The following is a 22402-nucleotide window of genomic DNA, read 5'->3' as shown; positions in this document are numbered from 1 at the left end:
TGAAAGTGAGGTTCCCTCATTTCCCACTCCCATAAAAGAAATTGGGGTACAGGCTTTTGCAGCAAAATGTTGAACGTGCAGTGCATCATACTTCTGCAAAATATGCTCTTAACCTGTTCTTTATATTACTCAGCTCTGTTTTTCCCATTTTATTATGTGCTGAATATAATGTAAATCATGTCTGCTTGTCTTTTGGCTGTTCTAAGCTGAGGAAACAGTTGAGTGTGGTAGGTGCCCCCCCCTTTTATTCTTCCATTATGTCTTCAGTCCATGTAATCACTTTGCATCCTATTTTTTCTCCTTTTGCGCTTCTCAGAGGAAGTTGAAGGTACATGTACAAGTTTCCCTGCTGGGCTGCAAGAGATGGCTTAAAAACTGAGTATTCTAGGTCATCACTGACTTAGAAGCAATTAGAAAATAATCCATATAGATAGCAGTATATGTAGTCATAACAGCCAGTTGCTTTGTTGTTGCTAAATAGTTCAAGTCCTGAGAATCGTGGTAGCAGAAGACTTGTGAACATGTTGCTTTCTGCACGTAGTTCCTACAGCACAGTACTGGCATGTGTGCATGAAGATTCCTGTGGGGTAAGGCACAGGGATCCACATGTGTTATCCCATTGTCAGATGTGGTTTCTTCCTTTGTATTTTTCCTTCTCCTCACATAGCAGGAATTTTGGGGGGCCCAACACAACAGATCTGCCTATTTCTGCACATGGGTCAAGTATGCAGAACAGGAGTGAATGTGTGCTAAAACCTCTGAATGTTAGCAAAGTAACATAACTGAACAAAGCAGATATGTTAATACAAGACATTTCCGTGGAGCTAAAGATGATGGCAGTCCTATTGCACAGCTCTAATAGATTATCCTTAAATTCAAACTTTGGCACTGAATAAAGTGGATCTTTTCCAATCATTAGGGGTGCAATTTTTGGAGCACAACTTAACAGATGCTTTACTGCTGTGGTGTCAATCTTTGGGGGACTTTTCACTTGCAGCATATATTTAAAGAGTTGCAGCTCATTGATTTCTTTAGATAGGTTACACACACACACACACACACACACACACACACACACACACACACACACACCAAAAAGCTGTAAAGTGTTTTGTTAGACATTACCTAAGAAGTTATATTCATTAAAAATACCCTTTTTGTCTGATCCATTGAGCCAAATACAAAAACTCCTGATATTCTTTGTAGATTTCTTTACCTTTGTGTTTCAGCTGTTGTATTTTTTATCCTACATTAAAATATAAAATAGAACACCTTTTAAAAACACTTCTTTATTTTCTGTCATGAATAAGGCAATAAAACAGTGAAAAGTTAAATATGCATGTTGCTGTACTCCAAAATCACTTGCTCAACTTCAGAACAACACAGTGATTTATTTTTAAGCAGTGGCATATAGAAGGCTTTTTATGCTGTGCTTTCTGCAGTTGTCATTTTTAAGTAACTCTTCTTTTGCATTCATGGCTGGGCATCTAACTATTCTGCTTTATTTCTTGGCTTTTGTTCTGTATGCTTTTACACTTCATCCAGAGGAAGCTGAATGTGCTGGTCACAACAGTGGAGCCCACATAGGTGAGCAGTTGCTTACAAAAGACTCTCTTTCTTTCTCAGCTTTTTCCTGGATGGCTACAGAGTTTGCAGGTAATGGGCATCACTGCATGCTATGAATCTGCTAGATTAAAAAATGGCTCACTGGATTTGACACAAAGGATCTGCATCCTAACCGCAAAATATGTTACTAACATTGAAATATAGAACGCATTGAAATGCTACCTTGAATAAGAGGAAATAATTTACTTGGGTAGAATTTGCAAATAAATTCCATCTGACTACATTATTTTTCTATCACAGTGTTCTTCAATCTTGGGTGCCCAGATGATACTGAACTACAACTCCCATCAACCCTTATCAGATTAAGCAGATAGGAATGGTGAAAGTTGTAGTCTCGTGACTTAGTGTAGGGATAGCCATTGTGGTACCTGACATATGTTGTGGGTTACAATTTTCATCATCCCTGACCATTGGCCACTCTGACTTGAGTTGGTGGGTCTATAACATCTAGAAGGTACCGCATTGGCTACTGTTGACTTACAGGTAATTTAGTACTGTTGGATGGCTGGGATTACTTTCTTGTCAGTGAGCCAAGTAATAATACCACAGACTGGCTCATCTTTGCTTACCTATTCTTGAAGTGGTTTACTGGTCATTCCTTACAAGATGCTACTCAAGAACCATTGTAATTTGAACACACATACAGTACCATATTAGGTTTTCTTTATTATTCAAGGAAGAGATGTGGGAAGAGGACACAAATTATTGGTAAGAATTGGCCCATATTGGGGTATAAAGTGGGGTAGAATAAGGAAGGAGGTTGAGATCATGGTGATGCAGAAACTACTCAGGGTAAATCAGCAGCACAAGAGTAGATGGAAACTAATTGAGGGCATGCTACATAATTTATTAATATATCCATGTCTCATGTTTTATTAAAGGGGAAGGTGACACTGCAAATGAGTAGACTGGTAGAGAGGTTTGTGTGTAACCATGCTTCCAGATAGATTTCAGAAGCTGTGCATTAAATCTGTATTCCTGACATTTGCATGCCACAGGAGGCCTACCAATCCAAACAGAAGAGCTTTCACTGTTAAAGCCCTTCATGATTTGGGACCTCAGTAGCTGAATATTTTATTCACACTTACATTTATCTGTGCCTTGAAACAATCATCTGAATCTCTTCTCCAAGTACCCCTGCAAACTTAGGTGTCATGAGGGAAAAGTCTTTCTGGTTGTGGAATGCCAGAGAGGCCCACCTGACACCCATTTTAATGCCTTTCTGGTGCCAGGCAAAGAACTCCCCCCCCCCCCCGCATTTTAAAATAGTTTATATTTATAAATTGAAATAATTAATTCTTTAATCTTTGCATGCTGCTGTGATTTTCGCATGGTCATTTTAATTCTGTGAAATTCATTTTGGGAACTCTCTCTGTCATACTGATTATTGCTGTGATTTCTAATGTTGTAGTCTCTGTTTTATAGTTGTTTTATTCACTTTAATGACTTCTTGTTTTGTTTAAATAGTTTTTTATCATTGACATCACTCAGGGAACTGCTATTGGGAGACTGATGAATAATAGCAGTACCACTGATGACATTCAAATTAGCAACTTTAATGCCAGACCTTGCTAGTTGATCTCTTCTGTTGAAATATATATTTTCTTTAACTTAGTAGAATTGAGTAGGGTGGACCTTAACTCACACTTTTTCTCATACAGAATAAAAATGCATAACTATGCTGTTATCATAAGATTATTCTGAGTAGTTCATGGGATGTGTGGAGGTACGCCATAATTCATAGATAATGAGAGGGGGGAGAGAACTCCATCACTACCTTTGCCTTCCTCCTACATACCTCTACCAGCAGGTCTCTATGAGCCTCCATGTAGGTGATACTTACATACCCTGAGGTATCTGCAGTCAGCCTGCTCAGTTTTGTACCACTCTTGGCCCAGTATGTTCACTGATCTCCACTGTTCCAACCAGGATCTGAAGCAGGTTAGTTTAGAAGGGAACCTTGTGAGTGCCAATGCAGATGCATATCAAGCTAAGCCTTGGAAGGAAACTTTTGCTGGAAAGTTGGAGGAAGAAGGGGAGACCAATGGGTCATTCCCAGTTTCTTAACTGTGGATACAGGGTGGAAGTGTTATAGCTTCATTCAGTTTTCATGAAATGTTATTTATGGGATTCATAATGTGAAACCACAGTGGTATCAGACATACAGAATAAAAACTATTTGAAAGCCCTAGTCGTATGTCAGGGATTGGGTGTACTGTTATAAGGTGGCCTCAGAAATGAACTTCCTACAGACTGGAGTTGTCCAGAAATAATTAACAATGTTTTTACTGTGCTAGTCAATGATATGGTGCTTGTTTAACAGAGAACTTGCTACTTGTCTATAATGTATGTCAAACTGTATTAAATTTGACACACAAAACACGTATATTATATTATTATAGATTGTGAGCCTGTGGGCAGGGCTTTACCATTTATGTCTATATGATACCTACTTTTTGTGAGATGTTTGCTGTTGATACTTATTGGAAACAATGGCTTTTCTTTTTCTCTATATACATTGAAGACAAAGGGTTGTCTTCAATGTATATAGAGAAAAAAGTGCATACAATTTTGAAAAAACAGTGATTGGTATTAACTGGGCAGCAGTGAAGGACAGAAGTTGAACTAATTTTCATGTAGTTTAATGGTTCAAACCACGTAGTTAAACTATTTTGTTGGTAGTAAACTATTAAAAACAATAATTGGTTTCACCCTTTTGGAGAAAACTATTTAAATAGAAGACATCTGAAGGCGGCCCTGTTTAGGGAGGCTTTTTATGTTTAATAGATTATTTTATTTTATTTTTCTGTTGGAAGCCGCCCAGAGTGGCTGAGGAAACCCAGCCAGATAGGCAGGGTATAAATAATAAAATTATTATTATTATTATTATTATTATTTATTAACATACTTACAAACTCTATAAACCAAATATAAATGCCAGTTTGGTCTCCAAGAAGAATGGTGTGAGCAGTTACCAGAAGAGGGGGTGTTGCTCCCTTTTGTTTCTAAAGCTAGTTGCTAGGAACATGTTCAGTGTGTAGTATTTCTAAGGTGGCTGATTGCACTTGGAATAGTTTAACACTTTAACCCAGGGGTCCCCAAACTAAGGCCCGGGGGCCGATGCGGCCCAATCACCTTCTAAATCCGGCCTGCGGACGGTCTGGGAATCAGCATGTTTTTACATGAGTAGAATGTGTCCTTTTATTTAAAATGCATCTCTGGGTTATTTGTGGGGCCTGCCTGGTGTTTTTACATGAGTAGAATGTGTCCTTTTATTTAAAATGCATCTCTGGGTTATTTGTGGGGCATAGAAATTTGTTCATATTTTCCCCCCAAAATATATTCCGCCCCCCCCCAAAGTTCTGAGGGACAGTGGACCGGCCCCCTGCTGAAAAAGTCTGCTGAGCCCTGCTTTAACCTGACCAGGAAGAGGGGATTAGCATTAGGGGGAGGGAAGTCCTGTAGTGTACAGTGTTTGCTAATTTGTTACAATCTAGTTTGACCAAGAAATGGGATCAATGCAGAGGGTTATGCACCCAGGAGCTGGCTTAATTTTCAGTGCCTTTCACTGATGATCTGTGGAACAAAACAGAGGAAAGTCTTTGCTTTCCCTCAACTATGTACTTTAGATCTAGAGGTGGAGCCTAAACCTTGAGCAGCAGCTATTCTCTTGTAGAGTAAGGAGGACATTCAGATACCCTCCAGGAGTGCCTCTCCCACCAGCAGGAAACAGGGTTAGCTTGCAAAGTTGATTCCTACTCTATTGGAAGGAGCTACCAGGCTGCCATAAGCACCATGGAACTAGTGAAGGCCTTATTTGGTGCCCCCAGCTTTTATTTTTCAAAAGTACATGTCTCTACCCCTCCTAGGAAAAAGTTAGAATCAAAGTGTGCAGGTACCCTCTAAGCACCAGTAATTTCTGTGAAATGATTAGCCAGTGAGTGAAGTGAGAGCTGTGATTGATAAGTGAGCTGTTTGGACACCAGGCAGTGGGAAAACCTGGGGCTCTGAAGAGCTGCTGTCCCCCTTTAGTGCCCATTTCCTGCTTCTGTCTTACATCCTAGTCCTTGGAACCACCTGGTTGCTGCTCTATTTGTTTACTTTGCTTCCTGCCATCCAAAATGTGGGAGATGAAATCTGGGGGTCCTTCCCATTGCTGCTCTGTTTGTTTTGCTGCCTGTTGGAATGTAGTGGGTGGGTGCTTGATAGATACCTCAGTAGAATACTGGGGGGAAGTTATGACAACCATTTGTTGTTTCTGCTGCATATCTCACAATGGGGATTGTTCCAAAGTTGTTTGCGTGAGGGCAGTGCAGAGGCTTCATTTTGATGGTGATAATAATTATCACATTTTCCTGGTTCTTTTTTATGAGTGAGCAAGTTCATAAGTATTACTACTACTACAGCATTTCCGTGCACTGCTCTGGTTTGCCAGAAGCGGCTTAGTCATGCTGGCCACATGACCCGGAAGCTGCCTGCGGACAAACACCGGCTCCCTCAGCCTGTAGAGCGAGATGAGCGTGCAACCCCATTGGACCTAACAGTCAGGGCTACCTTTACCTTTACTACTACTACTACCACCACCATCACCTTTTCCCTGCTTGTTCTCAAGTGGTGGTGGTGGTGTTGTTTTGCCAGGGGTGGGACATTTCCAAAGAATCATTCTCATCATCACCTCTTGCCTGGCACACCTCAAGGATTGTTCCCAAGTTGTTTGGGAAAGGGAGTGCTTAGTGCAAAGGCAGAAACACTATTACTGTCATCTTTTCAGACACATCTCATTTCAACAACTACTCTGATGAGTTTTTTAAATGACTTTCCCTTGCATTTCTATTCTTTGTTGTTGTTGTTGTTGTTGTTGTTTATTAAATTTGTATACCACCCTTCATTCAACAATCACAGCATTAAATTTTTGCTTATTCAGGTGTATGGCTGGCTGTAGTGATTTCTGCATTCAGTTATCTTTTAATTTCTAGCTCTGATCTACAGCAGCACGTCAGAAGTATTCTCTGGCAGATCAGTATGCTGGGATGCAGTTGTGATTGGAGTTCAGGGTGGGAGTGATAGAATTCTTAGATGTTTATCTGTGATATAACCCATTCATTTAAGGGACAAGGCATTCCTGTGGTTCTATTATAAGCAGTCACTATTGACTCCGAGCACTGCCATTTTGTCTCACTGCTGCTTCTATGGTGTTTATGAAGGTTCTGGTCATACCAGTAGTGCACCAGAGGATGCAAAGTTTCAAAACATAAAAAGGTATCAAGTGGCTTGAATTAAAGGCAATCATACTGACACGTTGGGCTTTTCTAGGCAACATAAAAGACAAGCAGATCCTGGTAAGGACAAACACCAGCTCAGTGAATTTCTGTCTCAGCAGGCAAGGAGGCATGAGATCTGTTTCCCACCATAAGAACCCTGTTCTGGATTGGTCAAAGAGTCATCTGGCCTTGCTCAGAGTAGAACATCTGACTCAAGTGACAAATACAATTGTAGACTGGCAGAGCTATGTCGTCTAATATATTGATTGTTTCTCCCCTTAATTATATTTTATCTTATGCACCATTTAATGATGCATTTGTTATCAGAACAAAGCATATTGATGTTGCAATGATTAAAATGGATTTTTAATGTAATTCAAGACTGTGAAACATAGGTTTTTGGAAACATTCATCGCTGTTGTTGACTTTCTTTGAACCAATGTGGATGTCAAATATATGATCTTAGCTGGGAACATATTTAGATAAAGAATGAGCAGCTTTATCTGAGTGTCTTTTGTTGATTCTGCAAGCACTTATTAAAATTATCAGTATCTGGGAGTTGGGATAATTATCAGTATTTGGGGGTGGGGATATAGGTAAGCAAATTTTGCAAGTCTGTATTACAAATGTGACATTTCCTCATATTCCTGTTCTCAGAGTTTAACAGAGATCTAGCCTGCTATACCAATGTTGTTGTTGTTTTAAAAAATACATCATTCCTAATTTTCACCAGCAACCCATCAACCCATACACCTTGAAATTGGCACCTTTTGAATAAAAACCATTTGATAATGTGTTTAGGCCACAATCCTATCTAAAAACATTGAGGAGCTTCAAAAGTAAACACAAAACAATGGAGATTAAAAAGAAGTCAAATTTTACCCCATATGGCTCCCATATCCCCTTGCATGAGCCTAATCAAATATACATGGAAAACAATTTGGACTTCAAATTTGGTCCTTCAAGATACAAGGAAGAAAAATTACTAAGTAACAAAAGTAACAAATGCCCATATGAAGGTGCGTTTGTTGCAGATGGGCTACTGGCTAGGCTGATGACAGTAACCCCTGCTTCTGCTTCTTTTTTAAAATCTTGTAACTACAGCTGGTTTTAGGAGGAGTTTTCGTCTCAGCAGAAAAGATAGAAAAACAAACAAGACTATGTACGAATGCAAGAAGAGTGATCAGTACGATACAGCAGATGTCCCAACTTATGAAGAAGTAGCAATGTATAGACGACAGCCTAATGAGAAATACAGACTTGTTGTCTTGGTTGGTAAGTTTTAATTATTTGAATTAGGAACCTAGGTTCTTTAAATAAAGACTAAAGTATTTTGTGTTTTATGATCTTTTTTTTTGAACTTTAAAAAGCACATGCCAAAGCAACCTTAAATGCTCAGAAGTCTCAAGAGGCTCATGTGGAAGCAGATGTTTCCTCAGGTCCAGGTCCATATATTCAAGTATAATTATGAGGAACCACAAGGGCAGGCAGGTACTGTACAAAGATAAAAATGTGCATTAGTTGCTCTTTTGCCTCTGGCCTCCTCCACCGCTGGCATGTGACCCTCAGAAAGCTGATAGCTGAAAAGTTCAGAGGTGCCCCAGCACAATGGCAGCTAGAGCATGTGTCTATATGTATATTTGAGAACAGTAAGCATCCAGCATGAAAGTCTCATGGACTTGTTTCAAGTCCACCTAGCAATGTTGGCCTGATTGCATGAATATTCACCATATTTATCCTGGGCCTGAAAGCAAGAAGGATATGAGAAGGCTCTCCTCAGTATGTGAGGCCCAGAAGCAGAGAGAGTGAACTCCTGTCTTTACAGCTTCCGTCATTCTTTTTCCTGGCCTGACAGCCTGTGCTGCTGAAAAGATGATTTTCATCCCTTCTCAGTCACTTGCATTGTTTTCCCACATGGAAAAGGAGTAGCTGGAGATCTACCCATGTTTAGCTTATAGCCTTTCTGTAAAGGATTGTGAGCTCCTCTTTGATGAGCACTTAAAACTTGATTCAAAATCTTGCCTGGTTTTGTGAATTACCCTGCAGAGGGGGAGGCATTATAAGCTTTGTTTGGCTTTATTTTACCTGTCTCAAAAAGACAACATAAGAAGAGCCCTGCTGACTCAGACCAAGGCTCACGTAGTCCAGCCTCTTAACCACATACCTGTGGGAAGCCCACAAGCAGGACATGAGTGCAATAGCACTCTCCCAAGTCATAATTCCTACCAACTGGTATTCAGGTCATAGTCAACAAATAGGCAACTTGTATTCATAGTCAACAAATGCCTTGAGATGGTTCACAAGACATTTATTTATTAAGCTAGCTTGCTCGCTCGCTCCCTTTTTCCTGTGCTCTTAAATCTCATCACTCTGTAGGGATAGCTAATCACAAGCAGATCTGCAGTCATGGTGCAAGACTTAGTATTATTACAGTATTATTATTAAGTGTTTGACACATAGCCAAGGCAGATTTCATCAGTTTTCCTTCTGCTTGCTTTAGAGTGCCATTCTATTCGACTCCATGGTAAACTTGTCAGAGTTTTATTATTTGCCGGTAACCAGCAAAAAAATAAAACCAATAAATAAAATAAATTATGAAGCTAAGGAATATAACTTTGAAGCAATCAGTATACCAAACACTGTTTGCTAATGTGTTATATAAACAAGTTACCCTTTTCTTCCAAAGAGATTCCTAGTCTTCCTTAACTGTGTTTTATCAAAAAAAAAGTGGGGCCAATGTGGACTAGTAGCTGACTATAGTTGCAGGGTAGCCCAAGCAGTGTTCTGTTCTGTTCTTGTGTTTGGTGATTGCTATATCACCTCAGCAGTTAATTCCATCATATGCTCAGGACTGGTCACTTGCAGAAACTTAAGATATGGTCCAGAACATAAATTAGGGTGGGGTTGTAGTCTTTGGATCTAGTCAGCAATCTCAACACTTAATAACCAATTTAGAGATCTTACAAAAGCATTGCCTTTTAGAAATATTTTCCAATATAATCAATTTATAATCCAACAATCATAAACTGTTCTTGTACTTGTTGCACTACATTTTAGTTTCTTTTGCAGTAGTGTATAGGCCAATGTTTCATTAGCAGAATTTCTTCCATTATAAAAAGTTGCAGACCAGAAGAAATATGACCCTCTATCAGGGACTGTTATGAACTGTAGGACTGCTGTTTTTATATAGCTCATATCCAAGGGAACACTTAAAATCAGTTTTTAATAAACAGCTTTGTCATTCTCTAACGCACAAGTTCAGGCACCTACTACTGTGAGCGAGAGATTGTGGGTTCTACACAGCAAGTAATAACATGCTTGAGTTGATTTTACACCTATATCAACAGAGTTCTGTGAAATGTGTGATAAGTAGACTTTTTATAACAAATCACATATGCTGGCTCTGAGGGATATCTAGAAATTTCGTTTTATTTTGGTGGTACTAAATCAAGTGAAGAAAGTGTGCTTTTACAGTAACAAAAGCAGCTCACAAATTTATTGCAGACTTCAGTAATTTTGATGTTTTTCTCTTGGTATTAGAAGCAGCATAAGTCTGGCCAATATCATAAAAATGTCTTGGGTAAAATGTGGAAAAACTGGCACTGTTAATATAGGTACAGTAGAAATGATCAGATTTAAAAGCTTTAGACATGCTAGTAGCTGCATCCAATACGATGTGTGAAATACAATTTTGATGTTAGTGCCAGGAAATACAAGGACAAATAATTAAATTTTCACATAATTGGTTGTGGCAAAAATGTTCAGCTATAGTAACTGAAAACACAATTTATTATTGAGTCTATTTAAAAAATAACTGGATGCCAAGTAGATGTTTCACTTAAACTTACTTTAAATAAATGAATTCTAATTCACAGAATATAAACTCGATGTACAGTTTAGACTATCACTGTTTTGGGATGTGATTCTCCTTTCTATCTAATCCCAGCTCCCACACCTCTGCCTTTCCCCCCCTTCTCTTCCACCTAACAGGCCCAGATGGAGGCTCTAACCAGTTTTGGTTTACCCCAGTAGGATAGTGAATGCATATTTAGCTGCATTCTGGCTCCTAAAATAAAGTAGCCATTATTTTTGGGTACGTGGGCCCTGAGCTATGGGGTGGTATGTTAACCCACTGGAGAAAGCACAAGTCTTGAGCTTGAGACCCTTAATCTCAAGGTTGTGGGTTTGAGCCCCATGTTCGACAAAAGATTCCTGCATTGCAGGGCATTGGGCTAGGTCAGCGTTTCTCAACCGCTGTTCCGCGGCACAGTAGTGTGCCGCGAGACACCGGCTGGTGTGCCGCAGCGTGCCGGGCTGCCAGGGGCGCCGAGCCGCTGCGCCCGCGGCAGTCGTCCGGGGCCCGCGGCAGTTGCGCCCGACTCCCAAGCCGTGCGGCGCCTGAGGCGCCCGTCATCACAGCCGCGCTGTGTGGGAGGGGTCAGGGGCTGACGCTCCCAACGTTCGGGAGTCCTTTGCGCATGCGCAAAGCGCAGCTGTGGACTCCGGCGGTTTCTCCCGAACGTCGGGAGTTGTCTGGTGTCCTCCAGACGGCCGCGAGGCGCCCGCCGGAGTCCGCGCTGTGTGGGAGGGGGCAGGGCTGACGCTCCCGTGGTCTCCCGACTCTGCCAGCCAGGTCTCCTTCTCCCGATGTTGGCAGCCCGGCGCAGCTCACGGGGCGCCCAGGGGCCGTCAAGGCAGGTGCTCGGCTCCCGCCGGCGGCCCTTCTCCCGCCATGGCTGCCGCCGCGCACCTGGCTGGGATCCAAGCAGGCGGCCGCGGGGCGGGTGTGTCGCTGGGTCCGCTCCTCCTCCTCCTCCCTCGGCGGGGCTATGAACTCCGTGTAGGTGTGTTTAAACTTTTATTGATGAAAAGTAAACTCTTCAGCATAAGTCTGTCATGATATTAACACGTATTTTCATTTTAGGCAGGCTAAATCATTTCGATTAATGACACAGCACTTCCTGTCGAGAATCCCAGCAAAACAATTTTGCATAGGTGTACGCCACACATTTCATTAAAGTGCGCATCCAGGGAATCCCCCCCCCCAAAAAAAAACCCATTTATTGAGTACATAATCATAAAAGGACATCATTTTTATTCATCAAACTAATGAAACAAAAGTTTCACTATTTCTTTTAAATTAACAACCAAACTTTAAAAATACAATCTTAAGTGAGACACAAATTACTATCTTTATGGCAAGTGTTTCTTACAGTCATAATTATATAGTCAATATAGGGCGGCACAGAGTTAACTTTTTAAACTTTTTTAATGGTGGTGTGCCTCGAGATTTTTTTCATGGAACAAGTGTGCCTTGGCCCAAAAAAGGTTGAGAAACACTGGGCTAGGTGACCCTTGTGGTCCCTTCCAACTAGAAGTCTGTGATTCTATGATTGATTAACTTTAAGAGTATTGATATTCAGAAAGGCATTGGAACTGATCAGCTGACAAAATAAAGCGAATACTAGCTGGAATGGTGCTTTGTCTAAGAGACAAGCAGAACCCCAAATGCTGCAGGTCTGAATTTAACATTAGCCTACATATCCTGACTGACATTTGCTCCAGCACATAATGATGAGCTGTGATCTCCTCTCCTTATTGCAGGGAAGCAGGGAATCAGAAGGGGTATGGTGGGAGATGAGGCAGAATATGGATCACCAGCATTGGATTTACAGCAAGAGGGTTTACCCCAGCTTGCAAACATCTTGCTCTAGTTGCATCTTGGATAAAAACCATAAAATGATATCTCCTCAACAAGTATGGAATAAAAGGGGCAAAAGTAATTATTTAAACTTAGTAATTGTGTTTGTGGTAGGCAGCTGGAGATTTTTAATTAATACACAAGTGGGGGTACACAGGGAAGGCTGAAATTAGCCCCTTAACAATCATTCCCTTTCTGAAAAACGTGTCTATTGATACTTCAGTGCAAAGGTTTACTCTTGGCATGTTAGGAAAGATGATCAGTTTGTACAAGAAAAGCATCCATTTGGGTAAGACATTCTGCAGACTGTCAGGGGGGGAAACTGATTAATTTCTTTGGTTTATTTTAAATTCTAATATCATAGTCCTGTGGTCCCTGTATGTCACTTTATCCTTAGGTAAGGGTGAAGTAAGAAATTGTGTAGAATACCTTAATAGAGGAGCTTGATTCAGAGTAGTGGGGGGGGGGATGAATCTTAACCTTTACATGAAAAGTTAAAATGATCGAACCAACTATTTGTTTAAATATTACGGCTTGGATCCTAATTTTGGGGTCTGTGAATGGAAGGAGAGTTGAAATCATGGGAGTAGTTCTTCTGTATGCTCAACTCTTTCTGTGAAGCAAAAAGTGAAGCAAAAAGTTTGGATGCAAGCCATCAATTTTACTGAGTTTTATTTCAGATACAGGTGTTCAGACCAAAAATAAAATCAGATGAAGTAAGCTGTTACAGATGCCTTGCCATGGTTGCTGATCATCTAGATCAGGCATCCCCAAACTTCAGCCCACCAGATGTTTTGGACTACAATCCCCATCGTCCCTGACCACTGGTCCTGTTAGCTAAGGATCATGGGAGTTGTAGGCCAAAACATCTGGAGGGCCGCAGTTTGGAGATGCCTGATCTAGATACTCAAAGCACTGAAGACTGTTCATATAACATTGGTTCAGTGAAAATTTCCAAAATGGTTGGATATCGAGGCAAAACAATACAGGAGAGCAACAAAACAATACAATAATCATTTTCAAACACCTTGAATGTTTCACAAACCTTGTGAGGAAGACCATGAATAAGTGGAAATCCGATATGTTTTCATAGCTGTGCAGAGCTTTGATACTACTTTAAAGAAGGCTTTTTATTCCTAGTGCTCATGAAAAATCAGTTTTCAACCTACCAGTAACCATTCCATTTCTATAGAGATAAGATTGCAATTTACTTTCATATAAGTCACTGTTGTCTGGAGATGCATAATTGTAAGAATGGTAATATAAGAACAAAAATCTAATGCTGATACCTACACAGTCATTTTTAATTTTCAGACTGTGCCAACAAATTTTGTTTACATTTTAGACATTCATCTGCAGTAATAAATTATAGTTCATGCAAAGCAAAGATTAAACTTGACATGCCATTTCTTGCTTAAGTGCACATGGTGTAAATTCAGCAACAGCTTGGCTTTTCTGGAGAATCTATAGTTTGGAAATAATGAAAAGTATTTGGCCTTCGTTAGTACCTCTTTACTGCACATATGGGTTGGGGTGCAACTAGTCAGATCTGAATATTTAATAACTGGTGGGCCTGAATATATTAAACTATTCAGAAAATTTATAAATGGCTCGCACCCTGCCCTGGCCCCTTATATATCAAATTATATCATCTGGAGCTAAGAAGAGAAACGCTAATCACTTAAGTGTCTCTTTCAGCTTTTCCATCTAAGCAGAAGATGGGCTGAACATAATACACCTTTCAATTTTGTGTGTCTTGTCTTGGGAAAGCTAAGAAGATACAACAAAGTCACATGAAATTGCTGCCTGTATTCAAAGTACAGTGGATCCTAAATATGTTGGTGGGAAGATGGATATCCAGTCATGATTCTTGGGTATATCCAATAATCTCTGCTCTGTCAGATTCGTATTTTTGTGTATTTAGTAACTCTGTGTGTATATCATTCTTTGACAAAACTGGGTTGTTCATTTTCCAGGTAATGTAGAACTGCAGTTCCTGAAGCCCACAGGTCACAAGAATGAACAACCTGCTGCCTATTTTGCCAGATAATGATATACACAGAGAGTTACTTGATTTAAGGACAATCTCTTTATCTCTGCCTAGAGAACGCAGATGGTGCTGAAGTTACACATCTTGTTCTGGCCTTGTGTCTTTTAAATTTCACATCATAAGGTGCTGTATGATCAAAGGATAATTGATTACAATGCATTTTAACTTTCAGGGCCTGTGGGTGTAGGATTGAATGAACTTAAACGGAAATTGTTAATCAGTGATACTCAGCATTATGGTGTAACCGTGCCACGTAAGTGACAATCAGTTCTGCATACAGTTCAGTTTTCCTTAATCTGGCATAAGGTGAACATGTTTGAACATATAGGGCAGGGGTTCCCAAACTTACCACGCTTCAGGCCAGTGCCCCAAGTGCCAATTGCGCAGTGAGCCGGAGGGCAGGGGAGCGCACACACTATTTCCGGCACACTTCCGGGTCGCCGGAGCACCGGAAATAGCTTGTGCACATGCGCACGGGCCTCCTCCGACCCGGAGGTGCACTGGAAATGACGCTTGTGCATGCACACAAGCTATTTCCAGTGCTCTGGCGACCCAGAAGTGGGCAGCCATGCCACGCCGGTAAGAGCGGGCGGCGGCAGCGGGCAGCAGGGGTTGCCGTGGGCCGGATAAATTGGTCCTTTGGGCCGTATGCAGGCCGTAGTCTGGGGATGCCTTATATAGGGTATGCTAAACACTTTAGAACATAAACTCTCTGTGTTAAAATCTCTGTGGGAGATGGGGAAGGTACTCTTCCAACATTGTGGAGCTTTGTGCAGCCTGTGAAGTTGTGTCACAAATGGCACTGAGAGTAAGGATTTGTGGCCCTACTGGACAGAATTAGAGTGGCCCAGGGGCCTGTTACACCGTAGTCGGGTTTGCACTCCTATCTGCAACTTTAATGCTGACTTGGTGCTTCCACATTTGGTGGAGTAGAGGCAAAACCATTCCAAGGGATGACTAGAACTGATCCATATTTGATACCCTTGCTTTGTTAACAAATTTGAGCAAGCCACCCATTTGCTGAGTGTTGATGCAGCTGACTGACAGGAATGTGTACTTTAATTATTTTAAGGGTAGGGAAGGGAGCATGCAGGCTTAAGGCTCATCTGAGCAAGGCCTGAATCTGCTCTAACTATTGAGAAAATCTAAAATAAAATGACAAATGAAACACCGAATTCAGTAGCACAGGAAGTAAATAAGGAACTATTGAAGCAGGGGTTAAAGCACTTGTTTTCAATATAACTTGAAAGCTTATTGAAAGTTTTCATTTTATGAATGAAGTGGGGGGGGGGGTACAGCACATGTGTAATACCAGTGCTTTAATGTGACTGTTTTTATTGGGTATGTTGCTCAGATGTTACAAAAAAGAATGAGCAGTATTGGCACAAAGTCTTGCAAGTGTTCTAATTTTTAGGATGTAATGTTAAAAACTATTTTCAGGAATTGCAACAAAGATATATCATATCAACTTGAAGGATGTCCGAAAACTGAATTCTTTAATTCTGTGCCATGAGATCAATAATGGTCCTTGGGCACACACGCTTTCTCATATGTCCTTCTGACTATTGAAACCACTAGAGAAAGGTGATTTGATATCTGGGTTGCTTTCAAAAACTCTGGGAACACTTCTGTATGTTATGAAGGGAACATGAATGAGGAGAGAATGCATGGAACCTAAGTCAATTCCTGATCTTGGTCAGAGGAGGGAGGAGCTTTTGTGTTTAATCCCCCTCCCTCCCCGAGCTTTGAATGGCATCCACTCACATTGCAACAATGTCTTTGTAATTAACATCAAGCTGATAGCATGAGACTCTTAATCTCAGGGTTGTGGGTTTGATGCCCACATTGGGCAAAATATTCTTGCATTGCAGGGGGTTGGACTAGATGACCCTCGTGGTTCCTTCCAGCTCTACAATTCTATGATTCTATGCTCAAACAGAAAAGACTTCTGTTGGTTTTCTAGTTTTGTTGGTTCATTTGTAAACTGTTTCTTATTTCTTTCTCAATAAAACCAGACACAACAAGACCAAGAAGAAACCAAGAAAGTGATGGCGTTGAGTACATTTTTATTTCCAAGCACTTGTTTGAGACAGATGTACAGAACAACAAGTATGTGAGAAAGCAAGAACTTTCGTCATAACAATTGTTTTTTGTCATTTTGTGGCTAGACATCAATTTATAAATGGAAGGTGCTTCCTCTTCTAAATATGCATATTAGAACAAACTTGATTTGAATTTGAGGGGGGGAGGTTTAAATGTGTATTCAGTTTCTCTTAAATATCTGCATAGTTCCCTACCTGTGATCTGTTGGGTTGCCTGAACCATTTATTTGCACATTAACTAACAACTGCTGACCACTAATGGAAAAAATTAATTACCACTAATGGGACTAATACAATTACATATACTGTTGCCCTCAACTATGATTATAATCCATATGAACACAGTAGCAGTTCTAGACAGCAGATCTCCTGTTCTGCCTTTGAGATCACTTCTGAAATGTCCAGGACAGATGTCAGAAATCTTAACTCTTTTTATTAACTTCAAAAGTGACTTCTGTAGTCCTGCTCCTGTGCTGAGGGTATGGATGGAAGGAAGAGGGAAGGGCCTCGCTGATTCTTAAATTTGCAAACAAGTTTCTATATAAGAAGTTACATTGAACAGTTGGACTAGATTACACTCATGGTCTCTTCCAACTCTATAATTCTATGATTCTATTTATTCGTGTGATAAAACAGGTCAGATGTGGAAACAGCTGTATGTATATAGAGTGGTACCTTGGTTTACGAACTTAATCCGTTCCGGAAGTCCGTTCTTAAACCAAAGCATTCTTATACCAAGGTGTGTGCTTTCCCATAGCAGCGGGGACTCAATTTACAAATGGAACACACTCAATAGGAAGCGTTCACAAACCAAAACACCACCTTCCGGGTTTGCAGCATTCTTAATCCAAGTTGTTCATAAACTAAGCTGTATTTAAACCAAGGTACCATGTATATATATAATCTCAAAGCAAAAAAATCTGTAATAGACTCTCACATAGAAGTGAAAAGAACTGGATTGTGTGAATCATCTCTGTATAATGCTAAGTTTGGGGAGTCTTTAAAGAAAACATTCAATAATGTTTTTCAATTACAGGTTTATTGAATATGGGGAATATAAAAACAATTACTATGGAACCAGCATAGATTCAGTTAGATCTGTTCTGGCTAAAAATAAAGTTTGTTTGTTGGATGTACAACCTCATGTAAGTAAACAACATTTTGTTTTTCTGTTGATAACCGAATGCTGATTTGCATTGCTTTGTAGAAACAAATAAGATACTTACGAGGGTAAGAGCTGAAATGTGAAATCTATGTTCTACCAGCCACCTTGGGACTGAACTGCTAGTAGAGGGGAAAGTATGGACCTGGGTGCTAAAAGACTAGCTGCTTACCACATTAACTATGAAAACAGATTTATTTTTGCTAAATTAATCTAACTTGAGAACTTTTAGCTGCCTGTTCAGAACTGGACTCTCATTCACATACATTCCTATGTAATGGAACTAGAATACATGAACAACATGACTGATATTTCAGGAAATACTATGGAGGATCTTTCTGAATGAACGATTGTAAATTACTCTGCACAATTAAAATGCTATATAAATTATGCTTAATAGCAGTAGCTCTGGGGGATGAGGGAGAATAATATAGAGAAGTGCCAGATGGAAACAGGAGAGTGCCAGGTGACTTGGCTTACTCAAAGTAAATAAATTTTGAAACAGGCCGCTCATAACTTAGCATTTTCTTCCCTCCAGACAGTAAAGCATTTAAGGACATTAGAATTTAAACCGTTTGTCATCTTTATAAAACCTCCTTCAATTGAGCGTTTGCGAGAAACGAGAAAAAATGCCAAGATAATTTCAAGCAAGGATGAAAAAGGTGCTGCCAAGCCTTTTCAAGTAAGTGACTTCTGCGTTCCTGCAAGTATGACAAGGTGCCAGGGGGGCTGTGTCTGTCAGTGAAAGTGACTACACACCCTTGTTCACAATGCACATAATATTTTCTCAGCAGAACATTTTTTTAAAGTATTGGAAACAGAATCAGAGAGGCCGATCACTTCCAGAACCGCCACCTCCTCCCTCCCTCTTCTCCCTTCACGTCATGTTCTTATGACCTGTCTTTTGGGCAGTGACAGAAACAGTGTCACACCTAACATGTTAGGGGTGGAGACAGTTACCGTATTTTTCCGTGTATAAGACTAGGTTTTCTTAACCAAAAAAATTGGTTTTAAAACTGGGGATTGTCTTATACACGGGTAGTGCTGAGGGGTGTTTTCTTAATTTGGAGTTCCCAAAAAATAGGGGGCGTCTTATACATGGGGGCGTCTTATACACAGGAAAATACCTCCAGCATTCTTTTCAGCTGCCACTGCAAGATGAGTGAGTCACAAGTCTGGCCAAATATAATTGTATCAGGTTTCTGTAGATTTAGCTGTAGTTTCGCTCCAGATAGGCACCTAAACTATAGGAATAAGTATGGGTGACAAGAAAAGGCAAAGGTGGTTTAATAAACGTATTGATGCACAGCCTCCATGTCCGGCAATATCTTGTGAATGCAAGCAGGAATGTCTCTCAGTATTGAATCCTGTGGAGGTTGTTGAAAAGGAGTGCGTGTAACAGTGGGAATGCCTAGCAAGGATGCCAACTGTGGATATTGTCAATTTATTTCTGACAAAATTTTTGTAAATGTTGGTTTTTTAAAAATACATGAATTTGGAATAATCAGGCTAGTGAGACTTCACAAGACTATTAAATACACGAATGGTTTCTTAATTTGTAAAAGTATAACACAGTCCTGGGGACTTGCTCTGCTTAGGATTTTCTGTCTTAATTTTATGTAGTTACATTCTATGTTTCCAAAAACATGAGCATAAACCTACTGAATGAGCCCTAGTAAGACCCAGGAATCTGAAAGGAACGATTCTTTTGGATTTTTACCAAACTTTCAAAAATACAGACTGTGTTCTAGAAAATCCCTTGCTAATAGCAGGCAGAGTCTTAGGTAATGTAGTTGGTCAGTACATCATTAATGTAAATAGCTTAAAAACATTTTTCCAGTGCTTTTTCTAGCACAGAGACATTTCTTTAATTATCAGTTAGTGACTAATAATGCTGATATGCGGATAAAGAGGAAGGATTTGTAAATTGCTGGGCAAAATAAAGTTTTTAAAACAATAACAAAATAGTTTGAAATGAAGACTTGTGTGAATTTTGTAATAAAGAACATAATTTTTATTCACTGCTTTATGAACTATTAGCTAAGCATAGGCTTTGATGCAAAATCCTGGTATGCTAGCATGTCTACTTATGCAGGAGGGGCACAGACCTGACCCCCCCGGTGGCTGCTGAGGATCAGGGGACTTCAGAATAGTTTGCGGGGGAATTCAGGAAATTGGCAGCTTCCCCCAGCACAAATGGAAATGTCTTCTACTCACACAGCAAGATCATTGGAACCAGGCCATAAAACTTGATTCCTTGTTAATTTGCAACTTGTTTTGCTTTTCCTCTTGAATGACTACTTCTCTTTATTTTAGGAGGAAGACTTTCAAGAAATGATTAAATCAGCACAAATTATGGAAAGCCAATACAGCCACCTTTTTGACAAAGTTATAGTAAATGATGATCTTACTACAGCTTACAATGAGTTGAAAACAACCTTTGACAGACTGGAAAGAGACACCTTTTGGGTTCCAGTCAGTTGGGTGCATTCATAACACTAAACAAATAAAATGTTTCATAATATTTTAATAAGGTACTTAGTTGGATCTAAATGGACATTTTGTTGGTGGGAAGCTTTTCTAGCTTTGGCAAACTGGTGCATTTACAAACGTGGTGCAGTGGAATGTTGATCTTATTTTTGTGTGTGTAAACCTTCCTGTTTGGAATAGGGGTTCGGAGGCAGAATATCACAGTGAAGCCTTATTTTTTACCAGATTCAATTTACTGGTTTTTGAAGTGAATCTTCAGCTATTATGATACCACATTTCATCAATCCAGTGTGAGATATCCTGAGCATTGATATTAAAAGGTCTGATATCAGTGTTTAAGTGGTTTCCAATGTTGCTATTTCCAGACCTGGATGATAGTTAGCACTTGAAATTTTTAAAACAGGGAGATGCAAAAGTGGTTATCATTTCTTTAACTCAGATACAACTATTTGAACTTGCTTACGTTCAATCCAAATTTTGTGTGTGTGCTGAGTATTGTCTTCCGCATCCAGACTGACTTTTACCACAACAGCAAATTTTATTTATGTTGGTGGAAAAACTTTCTTGGATCTTTTCAATTAGCAATAATATTGCTCTGCATTTTGAGTATTTGTAGATTACCCTTGAGTAGTATTCAAAGCAATGCATCAAAGCTTAGATTGGGGTAATTCTAACAAAGATAACAGGGTGGAGGGTTAGTCTTTGGGAAAGAGGCAGTTGGGTAAATGGATTTTATTTATATAACTACTTCATTGTTTCAATTATAAACCTTTCTAAAACAGTCTTTGAGAAAACCCAGAAGCTATTTTTTTATTTGAAAATTTGTAATTAAAACTAGTGGATCATTCTCATTTTACACTGACCCAGAGCTGTGTTTTCTGGAATGAAGAAAGGTGTGGGGGTTTTTTTGTTTGTTTTTGCTTCTTCTTGATTTCCTCTTGACACAAAGTTTATTAGTAGATGAAAAGAGAAATACTTGTTGTGTTCAAGCGAATTTGCCAGTTTATATGTGACAGTGATGTATCAGAGCCTTAGTATGCAAACAGGAAGTCCAGTTATTTTATGTTAATGTATAAAAGGGTTAGCTGTCTTATTTAAAGGCAAAAGAATTTAGTGAGACTATATATATTTATGAAAAGGGGTGAGAAGGGATATATAATTTTTTTGCATTTCTTGTCAATGTGATCATTTATTAAACAGATCCGTAGGTGTCTGTGATTTGAAACACTGGCTTTATAAACTCAACATTCCATGTAAATGTTTTAGTTTTGATACAGATAAACCACCAGGTCTTTGCAAATGTAGTCTAAATAGATGGTTGGTTTTTTGGTTCATTGCATTCATGTTTTAAAATTGTGTAATACAAGGGAAGTGCCAACAACCAAAATATCGTCTTTGGGAAACATTTGTGCTAGAGTGACGCATGTAGCCTGGCCCTGAACATCCATCATGTAATGTTGAGTGTCTCAGGTTTTACTGTTTTTGGTGATCTATGGTTGTACTTCAGCACCAATTAATTGCATGAAAAATACTGAACTGGATCCAAAATACTGAACCGGCTGTGTTTCAGTACTGCTTTAAATAAATCACTGTGGTTGTTTGTTTGTTTGTTTGTTTGGCATTGTGTATCTTTGACATTCAGTGCGTACTGCAAGAGCCAGTGCCAAGAATGCTGGGTATCTGTCAATATCTACATTTTGTATATGAAAGGATCAAAACACTTGTTTAGAAATACATTTGTCCTGTTTGTCAGCTATAGTTTGTGAGACTATTATTACCATATATTTTTATTGAAAACAAGGGAAAATTGGGCATATATGTTTCAAATGTTGTGACAGCCCAGAATGCTGTTTGAGAGGAAACTCTCTTCCTTTCATCCTGATTGTCACTCCAAAGACAGCATTTCGGCACTGTGCTCTTACTGGCAATAATTGAGACTATTAATCTGTGTAAGCTTCCCATGTTCTTTTTGTCAAGAGAGAATTTACTATCCTTTGAGTTTACTAGCTT

The 22402-nt window shown here is 39.6% G+C and overlaps 1 protein-coding gene across 7 annotated transcripts in view; it reads left to right on the top strand.

The window, feature by feature from the left end:
- Positions 1-21996, top strand: part of MPP7 (MAGUK p55 scaffold protein 7) — an 88650-nt gene extending 66654 nt beyond the window's left edge. For 6 of the 7 annotated variants that reach the window (XM_035130417.2, XM_035130421.2, XM_035130416.2 and 3 more), the window contains exons 12-18: positions 1627-1656; positions 7992-8162; positions 14811-14891; positions 16654-16747; positions 17777-17885; positions 18441-18584; positions 20219-21996. In XM_035130417.2, coding sequence (XP_034986308.1) covers positions 1627-1656; positions 7992-8162; positions 14811-14891; positions 16654-16747; positions 17777-17885; positions 18441-18584; positions 20219-20398 — 809 coding nt within the window. In that variant the 3' untranslated portion in view covers positions 20399-21996. The remainder of the gene's footprint in view (positions 1-1626; positions 1657-7991; positions 8163-14810; positions 14892-16653; positions 16748-17776; positions 17886-18440; positions 18585-20218) is intronic. The other variant, XM_035130423.2, reaches the window with a different exon arrangement.
- The last annotated feature ends 406 nt before the right edge of the window (positions 21997-22402 follow it).

Source organism: Zootoca vivipara, chromosome 12, assembly GCF_963506605.1.
Source record: "Zootoca vivipara chromosome 12, rZooViv1.1, whole genome shotgun sequence".
NCBI classification, from domain to species: Eukaryota; Metazoa; Chordata; class Lepidosauria; order Squamata; family Lacertidae; genus Zootoca; species Zootoca vivipara.
Note: the sequence above shows the minus strand (reverse complement) of the source record. Positions and strands in the feature narration are given on the sequence as shown.